This window comes from Microtus pennsylvanicus, chromosome 4 (assembly GCF_037038515.1).
Source record: "Microtus pennsylvanicus isolate mMicPen1 chromosome 4, mMicPen1.hap1, whole genome shotgun sequence".
Taxonomy (NCBI): Eukaryota; Metazoa; Chordata; class Mammalia; order Rodentia; family Cricetidae; genus Microtus; species Microtus pennsylvanicus.
The window spans coordinates 48,664,780-48,676,989 of NC_134582.1; the positions used below are offsets into that span (position 1 = coordinate 48,664,780).

General features: G+C 46.9%; 1 protein-coding gene across 3 annotated transcripts in view; it reads left to right on the forward strand.

Annotated features, from left to right (window-relative positions):
• The window catches only part of Epb41l4a (erythrocyte membrane protein band 4.1 like 4A), a 196,642-nt gene that overhangs the window by 165,940 nt on the left and 18,492 nt on the right, over positions 1-12,210 (forward strand). For all 3 annotated transcript variants that reach the window (XM_075969030.1, XM_075969031.1, XM_075969032.1), the window contains 2 exons: positions 1,537-1,584; positions 2,346-2,423. In XM_075969030.1, coding sequence (XP_075825145.1) covers positions 1,537-1,584; positions 2,346-2,423 — 126 coding nt within the window. The remainder of the gene's footprint in view (positions 1-1,536; positions 1,585-2,345; positions 2,424-12,210) is intronic.

Genomic DNA, 12,210 nt, shown 5'->3' on the forward strand with positions numbered 1-12,210 from the left:
GCAGAACTCTGCAGGGACAGTACTTAGGTCAGAGACAGGTGTCCAACTGTTGAATTACTGAAACACGGTTAGAAAGCAGATTGACGCTGTACCAAGCCTACTCTGGTTCAGTCCTGGATGCCAAGATGATGGGCTAAAAAGCAGAGTTAGGGATAGGACCGAGAACTGGCATGGAGGTTACCGAGTGAACCCTAAGTTGAGTAAGGACACAATAAGCAGAGCTCATGGGTCAGATAAAGGATAGGATGACGTTAGGGGAGTAAACAGTAATAGTGACAGCTTACACTGACTCACGTCCTAGTCACTTGGAATGTATTACTTTGAGGATTTATTTTTCTTATTTTTAAATTGTGTATATGTGTGCTTGTGTGTTTATGAGGGCAGTGCACATGAGTGCAGGTGCCTGCAATGCTCAGTCCCCAGGAGCTGGAGTTACAGGATCATTGTGAGCTGCCCTGTAAACTGAACCCAGGTCCTCTGCAAGAGCAATACATGCTCTTGTATACCTGCTGCAGCATCTCTCCAGCCACGGTTTTTTACTCTTCACAGCTGTTTATTGGGGGTTCTATTAAAACTGAGGCACCTCAGGCTGGAGAGATGGCTCAGTGATTAAGAACACTGGTTCTTCTTCCAGGACCCCGCTTGGATTCCTAGCACCCAAATAGCAGCTCATAGTCATCTGTACCTCCAGCTCTAGAGGATTGACAGTGTCTCTGACTTTTGAGGGCACCAGGCACATACATAGTATGCAGACGTATATGCAGGCCAAACACCCTTACATATAAAATAAAAATTAAAACATGAAACACCAAGCCACTCAGAGGAATAGCTTGAGTCACAAAGTGCTTCAGTGAGGGAGGTGGGATTCCTGTTCACGAGGTCTGGCTTCAGTGCTGGAGGTGTAATTCCTTGTTCACGTGATCTGGCTTCAGTGTGGGAGGTGGGATTCCTGTTCACGCGGTCTGGCTTCAGTGAGGGAGGTGGGATTCCTGTTCACGCGGTCTGGCTTCAGTGCCTGCATATTTTAACAAGATGCCCTACTAGAAGTGCTTAAAGGTAAACAGGAAGTAGGGGGCGGTGTGGCGAGAGAGCACCGTGTCTGGAGATGGTCAGTGATAATAAAAGCCAAAGTCTAAGGAAGACGTAGGCTGGTGAGTTGTTGCGGATGAGGTTATTATAGAAGAAATGAGGAATTCACGGCCAGGACGCAGAGAGTGAGCCCCAGTGAGAGCTGGAATCAGCTGAGAGTTGACCTAGCGGATTGCATTCCTAGACACCACAGCCATCCGTATTGTTGGGTGAGCGGAGCTTATCCAACCCGGGCATTACACATACACCACAGCCTTGCTCTAGATGACTGGGTTCCTGAGGCCAGCTGGTGGTGTGCTGTGTTTCTGGGACCTGTCACGGGGCTGAATTATACACATGACATAAATGTGTGGCAAGTGAGCCAATACCAAAGGCATCTGTAGTCACCGATGTGAAATCTGTGCCTTCTTAGCGGCTGACCAGACTGCTCTCTTTTGTTTTCCTCAGGAAAGCTCATAACAGTGGCGAAGACTCAGATCTGAAGCAGAGGAGGAGGTAAGACAGCAACGGGAAGGGTCCGGGAGGAGAAAGGATGGGGGTGTTCATCGTCAGGGCGGGAGTGGAGTTTGTCCCTCTTCTGCGGCTGCTATGACTGTATCACCAGTTGGTGGGTTTTAGCTGGATCTCAGTCTTCCATTCTGTCCTGACCCCTGACATTTCTCTTTTCTTTCCTGCTCCTTTTGAGCCTCTGAGGAACTGTCTCAAGCTATGCTCTGCCATATTGTAAACTACTCCACACTTGGCTTAAAGCAGCAACATTGTGCATGTGTGTGTTCTGTAGGGTAACTAGAAGGAAGCAGAAGCCAATGGCCCTGTTTGGAGCCAATGGCAGGCTCTCCCCACACCTCATTCTGTTGGTGAAACCTGTCACATGATCAATACAAATTCAAAGCAGTGCGAATAAACTCCACCTGTCCCGTAAGGGGTTGGAGACGATGAGATGGCATCCCTATTTTGTCCACACTGTGGAGTTTGGCTTTGCCGCGTTGAGTTTTGTTAGGCATGCTGGGTCTTAGGAGTCCTTTCTGGGAATACAATGTTTCCCTTTATGTGTTCTCCTCTTCCTCCCGCCTCGCTCTTTGGACTGTAAGCTTAACTCAGACGTTTGACTGTGTCCAGAAACACTTACTGGGAGAGAGATAATGTGGTTCTTTGTGTTTGGACTAGTGGTTTTTCTCCACAATCACCTCTAGAGTACCCGATGAGCCTTTCTGTAATTTGTCATAAAAATGTCTCCCGTTTGCTTTCGTCTTCAGGTCCCGCTCACGCTGTAACACAAGCAGTGGTAGTGAGTCAGAAAATTCTAACCGAGAGCACCGGAAGAAGAGAAACAGGTAAATCCTTCACACTGCAGTGCCTAGAGCCCCGCCACACTGCAGTGCCTAGAGCCCCGCCATCGTCGGTGGTCCTCAGGGTACGAGCCTGCCTTCTTCCTTGATGGTCCAAGGGCCACTGCTTTGAATCACTCGTTTGGGAAACTGTATCACAAATAATAAAAACCCAGAGACAGATACTGGGGTTCAACCTGAAGATCAGAAAAGCAAAGCAGCTGGCCACTCGCTCTTACCTCTGCCTCAGACCAGAATGGGGCAAGATCCTTTTTCCATGAATCCTCAAATTCCATACTACACCAAGTCCCTGTCTCTTTCCCTTTATATCCATCCCTCTCTCCGCCCAGCCATATCTCTCCTGTCTCCACCTCCACCTGCTGGGATTAAAGGGGTGGGATCCCAAGTGCTGGGATCACCTTCATGTGAGCTCTGTTTCTCTTTTAGACAGATTCAGTCTTGTGTAGCCCAGGGTGGCCTTAAACTCCCAAAGATGCTTTTGCCTGTCTGTCTCCCTAGTCCTGAGATTAAAGGTGTGTGCACCACACCCTGGTTTGTATAGCTGACTAGTGTGGCTTTATCCTCTGATCCCCAAGCTTTGTTTATTTAAACACAAATAATAACCACTATAGGAAAGCCTGCTCTTTGGTTTCTTATCTCTAGGGTACAGTCATTAAATAACCCGGTAGTTAAGTACATTCTTGTTTGTTTAAAGATAATTCTATATTTAGGGTATAATGTATGTTGAATTTATCTAAGATGGGGAAGAGCTTGCTGGTTGTGTGGCGATTTCTCCTTGAAGTACCTCCTGGTTATATTTCTATATTTTATTTAGCCCTGAAATGAGACTCATCATCTTAGAGCGTCTGTTAATCTTAGCTTCTCTGTGTTTCCGGTCACGTGAGGTACAGCAGGCCGGTGTGTTTGGGCCACCTTTGCGGAGTCTGTTTTTAAGAGCTTGCTAATCAGTTGACATGTAATCAGCTTTAGTGTTTGCTTCTTGCATTAATCATGTCTCCCTAGTCCCAAACCATCTATTTAAAAACAAAAGGTCATTCAGGAGATATGGAAACGCCATCAGGGCAGGCCTCAGAGGGGTCTGATTGTCGGTCACACAAGTTTAAAAGTTTTAAGTTTCTTAACTGGGCAGGCTCTGCCCTTTCAGAGGATGTTTGGCTGTGTTTGCAGACATTCATTTTTGTCACATTTGGGTGGGAGAGATTGCTACTGACCAGAGTTGATGCTAAGCATTCTCCAACATGCAATGCAGACACTGCTGCACAGATACATCTAGCACCAAAACATCCGTGATGCTGAGGGAGAGAGACCCGTTTCACCTTCTGGGAGCTCAGGCCTGCTTGCTTTTCTTTCTAAGCCATCTTTTTCTCTTCTGTGAATTAAAGAAGTTGGACCAGTCTCCAAGGTCATTCTTTAGTGCTTGGGATCCTTGTTCCACACAGACTGGATGCTCTTCTCTCTGACTACAAAGCCTGTAGAATGATAGCCTCGTCGGCACTGTGAGCATGGGCCGCTCGCCTAGGAAGTCTTTCTGCCTCCTGCCCTCTCCAAGGCTGGGATTACACCAGAGAGCTGCAAGAGCTCCGTGTGTTATAACACTCCTCGAAGAAACAATTTCAGTTTCTTTATCTGTGAAAATCCAATTATGACAGGTGGCTCTCCCTTAGGTAGGTTCCTCCTGCGGTACAATCAAGCAGTTTTGTACAAAACGAATCAAATGGCTGTGGCTTTTCTGTTTAACGGCCTGTGCTTCTTCATCAAGGCAGAATCTATTTGTTTTACTTAGTATCTTCCAAACTGTGCTCCTAAATGACCTGTTCTCAACTGCACGGAAGAAATCTGTTTAAAACACAAAACAAAAAACATTGTCTTTGGGGGGCGCTAAATGGGCTAAGGGTGACATTTGCTATTAAAAATGAAAGAGAATCAAAAGGTTGCCACCAGGTCTTTAAATTGCCCATTGCTGGTTTTGCTGTGTGCTGGCTTATATCCCTGTCACGGGGACAGAATTTTTTGTTTGTTTGTTTTTTAATTTGGCTTCCTTGGTGTTAGCATGGCAGTAGTTCTGAGCGTCTGAATGTTCAGGTGCTACTGTGCTTTGTAAGGATAGTGAAGAGAAATGGCTTTCCGAGCACGTGCTCACTCACGTTTTACAGGAAGGATCCGAAAGGCTTTTGCAATTGATTTTCACTTCTGGTAATATTGCCCTAGTTCCTGTGTCCTAAGTAGATGAGGCGTAGCAGAAAACGGGCCAAGGAACGCTAGCTCTGATCTCCATCCACGCAGGTTCTGCCTCAGCAGGCAAAGGTGGGCGAGGAAGGCGGGCACAAAGTCAGGTTGCTTCTTCCGGGAGCCACCTGTCCACTGTATTGTGCTAATCCCCCCCCCCCCCCCAGCATTAGCCTTTGACCTTTTTACCAGAATGCCTCGCTTTTGGATCAGCTTTGAACATTTAAGCTGCTGCTCTGCACCTGTGCAGGAAGTCTTCCGAGTGCTGTCTCTCCATATCTGGCTTTGTGCTTGCTCAGGAGACTCCTGGTGAGATGCTGAACCTTTGTCCTCATGCAGCTTCCCTGGGCTTGGCTGCCTGTGGGGGCTACCAAGAGCTCAGCAATATCCTTCTTGCTTTTACGAAAGGTTTGGGGTGACCGTTAGCCAAACAGAACTTGTACATGTTGGTTGGTGTTCCATTTCTTTCTTTGTTTCTTTTTGTTAGTTAGTTAGTTAGTTTGTTTTTTGAGGCAGGGTTTCTCTGTGTAACAGCCCTGGCTGCCCTGGAACTCACTTTGTAGACCTGGCTGGCCTTGAACTCACAGAGATCCACCTGACGACTTTGCCTCCCAAGTGCTGGGACTGCACCATGGCCACCCAGCTCAATGTTCTGTTTCTTTTTCTTTTTCTCTCTTTCTTTCTTTCTTTCTTTCTTTCTTTCTTTCTTTCTTTCTTTTTTTTTTTTTTGATTTTTCGAGACAGGGTTTCTCCGTAACTTTTTGGTTCCTGTCCTGGTTCCTATAGACCAGGCTGGCCTTGAACTCACAGAGATCCGCCTGCCTCTGCCTCCCGAGTGCTGGGATTAAAGGCGTGCGCCACCACCGCTGGCCGACGTTCTGTTTCTTAGGACTGGATCTTTCTTTGTCTTTGCTGCAAGGGCCTATACCCTTGACACACCCCCACTTTTTTGTCTTGCTTGGGGAAATTTTAACTTTGGGCCAACTTTTGGGTAAACTGATTTTTAAATTTTCATTAGCATTTATGTATGATCAGTCTGATGATGCTGTTTTCATTCATGTGTGCGATCTGTGTCAATCATAGCCACTCCCATTGCTTCTCTGGTCCTTTCCCCAACCTCACTGATCTGCTTCCTCTTCTCGGGTAGCCTCCCTTCTGCTGCCTTGATTTTTTTTTTCTTCAATGGTGATGATGACCCGATCAATGAATTTCATTAAGGTTGTTTCAGGCACACATGCCCTTTACTGATTTCTAGACCAATGAAGAAAATGTCGCTCCCTTCTCTAATCAATGCTAACTGCATATAAATCCTTAGGGAGCACCGGGGTCCCGTGAGCCCCTCCCCCTTCTGTGACGAGCTGTTGATAGGCCTAGTCTTGTGCAGGTCATCGCATAGGCTGTGAGGCCTAGAGTACAGCAGCCATGTCCTGCCTAGAAGCCGGTGATGTCTCCCCTGTTTACTCTGCCTCTTGATCGTCAGTGGTCGCGAAGCCTTCGGGGAGTGTTTTATTTATGGCCGAGCTTTCAGTAATCATTTATCCTTAGTATCTATCTTAGTATTTATCTCTGGAGTTACCACTGGCCACTGCAGATAAGAAACTTCCATGAGCAGTGCTGACTTTAGCACTGCACTGTGCACATCTACCTGGCTGTCTGGAAGGCAGTTTGAAAGGCACGTCGTGCCTAACAAGACAGCAGCCGTAACTCCCCACTAGGGCCTACAACCCTCCTAACCACAGGTTTTTGACCAGGGTTATGGTGCCAGATGTGAGTTCTCTCCTATAGAGAAGGCCTCCAATATTGATTCCCCTCCAAGGAAGCCTTACCATTACTGCACCATTGGGACCATCTTGCCTGGCATGTCAGTGTTATTGCACACGAGGCCCACAACTGAATATCACGTGTTGCTGACAGTTGTGTCCCCCCCCCCACCCGGCAACCTGCATAGCACCTTCCTGTACCACGAGGGCTAGCCAGCAGGGGGGAAGCTTCCAGCCCAGCTGCAGCTTGATTTTTCTTTTCCTATGTCCTACAACCACAGTGTGTGGCATCTTCAGCAATAGAATCTGGCTATCCAGTTCTGATGAGCAGCCAGTGGCAATTTTACCAGTATTGGGGGTAAGGGGGTGTTGTCTCAGGGTCCTCCCTGACTAACAGCTTGTAGGGAGATGGGCCCACTTCTGGCTCTGGGATTGTTCAATAAATGACCTGTGGCTTCCGAGAGCATCTTTCCTCAACCCCCAAGGTACCTCCATTCAAATTATTATTGTTTGATGTTTGTCAAGGTCAGATTTCCTTTTTCACACAGTGCTAGTTTTTGCTGCACTCCCCGGGTCTCCCAAGTGTTTTCTAATCTTTGAAGCCAGCTCCTTTTCCCCCGTTTTGCTTTCCCTTCTTACGCTGGGAGGTTGTCGCCTTGGGGAGACGAGACACCACTGTGCAAATTTCTGTGGGCTGTGGATCTTCAGAGTCAGTTTTACTTCTGGAGATTCTGTGTGGTCTTCAGATGTTGGTTACTTTCCTAAACTTTCTTTCTGGATTTTACAACTATTTATTTATTTGGACATAAAGGGAACTCTCTTGGCATTTTTGAGACGGGGTCTCTCATGAAGCTCCATTGACCTCAGGCTGGCAGTGTAGCACAGGCTGACCTTCAATCCCACCTTTCAACAGCTGGGGTTGAAGGTGTGCACCGCCCTTCTGCTACTTTCTGTGCCTTCTGGAGATCAGACCCAGGGCCTCATTCCCCGGGCAAGCACTCTGTCAACACCCCCAGGCCAGGAAGTCGTTATTGGGCCCGAGGCCATTCCAGGAATGCTGGGAGTTTTTTTTTCCCTCCAGACAGGGTTTCTCTGTAGCTTTTGGTGCCTGTCCTGGAACTAGCTCTTGTAGACCAAGCTGGCCTTGAACTCACAGAGATCTGCCTGCCTTTGCCGCCAGAGTTCTGGGATTAAAGGCGTGTGCCACCACTGCCCAGCTTAATGCTGGGATTTTTGTTGTTGCTCTTTTGGTTTTCTATAAACTTGACCCACTGGGCTTACTTCTACTGTATTGTTTTGTAGGTAACATTTTAACATCCCTGTTTATGTGTGATGAGAAATAATGTTTACAATAGAGTTCATCCAGAAGAAGCTTTTAGTACCAGCAGTGGAATACTAGATGCAAGGGTTGTTGTTTTCTTACAGTTAAAGAACACAGAGCTAGAATCTGTACACGCACCCCTTTGGGTTCAGAACAGGTGGGGATGTAGGCAGTCTTCCTACAGATGTGTTTCTGTGCGGTTCCGTCACAGCAGAAAGGCCCACCCTCCCTCCTGCTGGCATCATTTCTGCTGTCCCCGTTTCTCTTCACTTCAGTTATTCTTCAGGCTGCAGTGAGTGTCCCTACTGTCCTCAAGGCTGAGAGGGTAAATTTTCACACCCATTTTATAGCCAGCTGGAAGTTGTTTTTCCACAAGGTCTCACAGTGTGGCCCTGGCCTTGAACTCAGAGCCCCCCCCCTTCCTCCTAAATGCTAGGATTGAAGGTGTGGCTCCGCCCCTGGCAAATTTTCTTGCTCCAGGTCTGAGCCAATGAGATCCTTCCCCTTAGTCTCTCTAGTTACATCATCTCCTCTTCAATTTCTTGCTGCTGGTTTCACTCTATGTTTTATGATTTTTTTCCTTGGCTTTTCTAAGCTTCCTCCCCATTCATCCTTCCTCTCCTCTGTCTTCCCTGAATTTTTTCTTTGCACAAGAGCCACTGGTGTATGATGGGACAACCCACGGTTTGGGTCAGCTCTGTTGTGGTGATATTTGGGCATCTCATTTACCAACTCAATTCTTAGGTCTTTAGCATGGGGCATGCAATATGTATGATATGTGTTGCCGCTCACCGCGGGCCCCCGTCTGCGCTCTAAGCGCTAGAACCCAGTTCGCGAGCTTCGGGCAAGGGGCTGGAGGTTGAGAATACACACGCAGAGACAGACCGACACACAGACCTTCCCACACTGGTACCAAAAGCCCCTCTTTAATAGCACCATGGAGGCTTAAATACCCTGCAGTCAATGGCCAACAGGTGAAAATCCCATCCTCTGATCCTCTAGGTAAGGCATAGCTTCTAGTAACTTCGGTTAGAAGGCTCTAGACAGGGAAGAGCAGCTAAAGGCTAGGACTCAATTAGTCCCAACAATGTGTTTTGTTGTCGGATCAAATGGAATCTTTGAGGTGAGAGTGTTTTGGGGTACAAGGTCCCAGTCCAGTCCCAGCCTGAAATCCCTGCTTCTTCAGCTGCCTTCACCCCTCCCCTCACGTCTCCTTTCTCCTTCCCTCCCCTTCTCTTCTACTTGTCATTTCCTCCCCTCTTCCCTTCTCCCACCTGTCCTAACTTTACATATTTAGTTCATTCTTTTGTTTTGTTTTTGGAAACAGGATCTCATTGGTAGTACAGGGCTCTCCGGGTGCATTGTCAAGAGGACATTGTGTCAGAAACCGACTAACATGTTTGTGTCCTTCCCTGATGGCAGAGTTTATTACCTAGTGAATAGGCTGTGTGGATTTCTCTGGCAGCAGTTTGCTAGGTAGTACTGATTTCCTCCATGGCCTGTCGAGACACACGGGTTCTTTCGTTCTGGTCTTAATTGCTAATATTAGCTCCCAGATCCCAGATCACACATTGCACATCACAACAAGAACATCGATTGCTGTCTACCCGCCCGACGTGTGCGCTGCGGAATGGCTAGGTAAAGCCGGTAGACACTCAAAAATCAAGTGGGCTTTTGTTTGTTTGTTTTTTCTTTCCTGTCAGCTTCTGCTTCTCAGGCTTCCTTGGAATTCCTTGACCTCTGCTGCAGCTTTTTCACCCTTCGTAGCCATTTCTAGAACAATTTCTAGGAACCTATCCCTCAATTTGATGCTTCCAGTAAGTTCTTGGGCCTGGTTTTCTTGATACGATTGGTATGATGTGTTCCTACAGTCCTGATACACTTCATAGTTCACAGAGTGGCATACTTTGTTGTTAAGATGAAGTCATCAATTTGTGCTTTGTGTGTGAGGTTGAGTGTCCCTACGGTGCAGACTCAGCCCCATTCTGCCCGAAAACACCCGGTGTCACACAGTATGGAGTTACTCAGGCCAGGGAAGACCTGGGACTGTAGACAGCATCCTGCACAGGCAGGTTTGTTAAACTAATGAGAACGTTCAGCTGCCCCGTGGTCTCCCAAGGCCCCAGAGGGAATGGAAAGTGGAGTTGGCTCCCTCGAACAAAAATGAAGTCAGCATTTGAAACATGAGTTCATTCTGGCATGAATCTATCGGAGTTGGTTCCTGCCTTTTAATATCTATTTGTCTGTTGGTCTGCTGGATATCTATTAGTATCTGAAGAATAAATAGCTTAAGATAGTCTTAAATGTATCCAATAAGGACTTTTATATTCTTTTCTAATTAAGGAAGAAGCATGTTTCTGTGGCAGAAATTCGGTACTGAGACTAACAGAGACAAGACTTGCTAAGTAGGGTGAACGCAGATCACGACTTGGGGAGGATTTTGTCTTGAGAGTGTTTTTGTTTGTTTTTTAAAGGCACGGCTGGGGAGATTGTCCAGTGAGTAAGAATGCTTGCTGTAGCTGGCTGTGGTGGTGCATGCCTTTAGTCCCAGTAGAGGTAGAGCAGGCAGATCTTTAGGAGTTAGAAGAGGCCAGCCTGCTCTCCATTGTGAGTTCAGGACAGCCGGAGCTATATAATAGAAAGAAACAAATCGTCTCAGAAACAAACTCACAGACAGTTAAAAAGAGAGATCGCTGCATAAACACGAGGGCCTGAGTTCAGATCCCAGCACCTGGGGAAAAATCCAAGCGTGGCTGCCGGTGCTTACAGCTAATATTGTGGGTGGGGGAGGTGCAGCCAGGGGCTTGGTAGCCACCAGGTTCAGTGAGGGACCCTGTCTCAGAGGAAGAAAACGGAAGAGTGCCAGAGCAAGACAATGCTGGATGTTCTTTTTACCCTCCACAGGTATGTGTACAAACACCACTCTCTCTCTCTCTCTCTCTCTCTCTCTCTCTCTCTCTCTCTCTCTCTCTCTCTCTCACACACACACACACGGCTGCTGTTTCACTAAGCCTAGGAAAAAATGCATGCAGAATGTTAGTAAATTTAAAACCATTTGGGGCTTCCTTCCCTAAACCTGAAAATAGTAATTTCCCTTGCCAAATCCCCTGTTGTGCTACTGTTGATTTTTTTTTGTTTGTTTGGTTTAATGCTACTATTGATTTAAAGGCAACAATAAGATGCAAATTGTGGTTATGAAGGGTCACAGTCAGCTTGGTGCAGACAGACTGCGGTCACCAGGCCACAGGCACAAGGGCTTCTGATTTCTATTTTACCAGGATGTACCAAGATGTAGACCTGTGATATAGGTGACACGGGGCTCCAGAGCGTAATCTGAGTTGCCAGAGAGTCTGTGGAAATAACAAAGCTTCCATGCTGGAGACAAGCTGCCGGATGATTGAGGGTGAAACATTGTAAGATCATGAAGGCAGGAGAGTTTCGGAGTAAAGTTGCCCTTGTCAAAGGTCATCCATTGTGGTAGCAGGGGCAGAAGGAATACTTAGAAGAAGGAAAACAACTCTAGGAGCAAACAAGAGGAATTTATTGCTGGCAGAGCAACGCTGGGAAAGCGAACGCAGTTTCTGTTTCCTGGCCTTAAGAGAGTGCAGCAACAGATGCCTGGAACCAATAAATTTCCCTAGGGAAGAAAAGCTACTGACAAAATAAAAAAAGAAGATTGCTTTACATCAGGTGAGGTAGAAATGAGCGCAGTTGATGAGAACACAAGTCCCCAGTCTGTTGGTGATTTAATCTTAGCAGTGGAGTGGCCACACAAAGCTATTGTCTCCGGTGTTACGTCTCAGTCAGAGAGAGGAGCTTTGCCTCAGAGTCTTATTGGCTTGGAGAAAACACAAATAGAGGAACATTGAGTTTTAAGGATAGAAAGGATCTTTGTAATAATTTTTCACATGAGCAAACCGAGACCTGACCAAAGGAGATAAACGGTTTGCCTAAAGTCTCCGCTGAGTCAGATTGTGGCTGAGCAGGACGGAGACAGAACTTGAGGGCGGGGCTTATGCGTTTGCTCGGAAAGGCTTGAGGTTCAGCATTAATCTCGGTGAATTAGAAGTGAGTTAAGAGCTGGTGTAAAGGAAGAAGGTCTCCTTAAGACCAAAGCTGATCAAGGGAGATGACAGAGGATGGTCCCAGGAGATCTGTGTAAGAATTCGTTCGGTAATGTGAAGATTTGTGCGGAAGAGGCAGGGCTCTAATTGAGGAGAAAGAAAAGAATAAGGATTGCTGTTATCTTCACTTTGCTATCAGGCGATGATGTAGCATTTCATCTTCACGACCTTAGCGAGCTTTAATTAAGTGTCAAACACGGTCAGAATCTAAATTGCGTGTAACCTAGGGAAAGGTGGACTGGGAAGTGGAGAAAATGTAGTAGATTTCCTCTGCCCTGTGGTACTGTCGAGATGACTGTTTAAAAGCATTCTCCCTTTCTCCCCATCTTCCATCTCCCCCA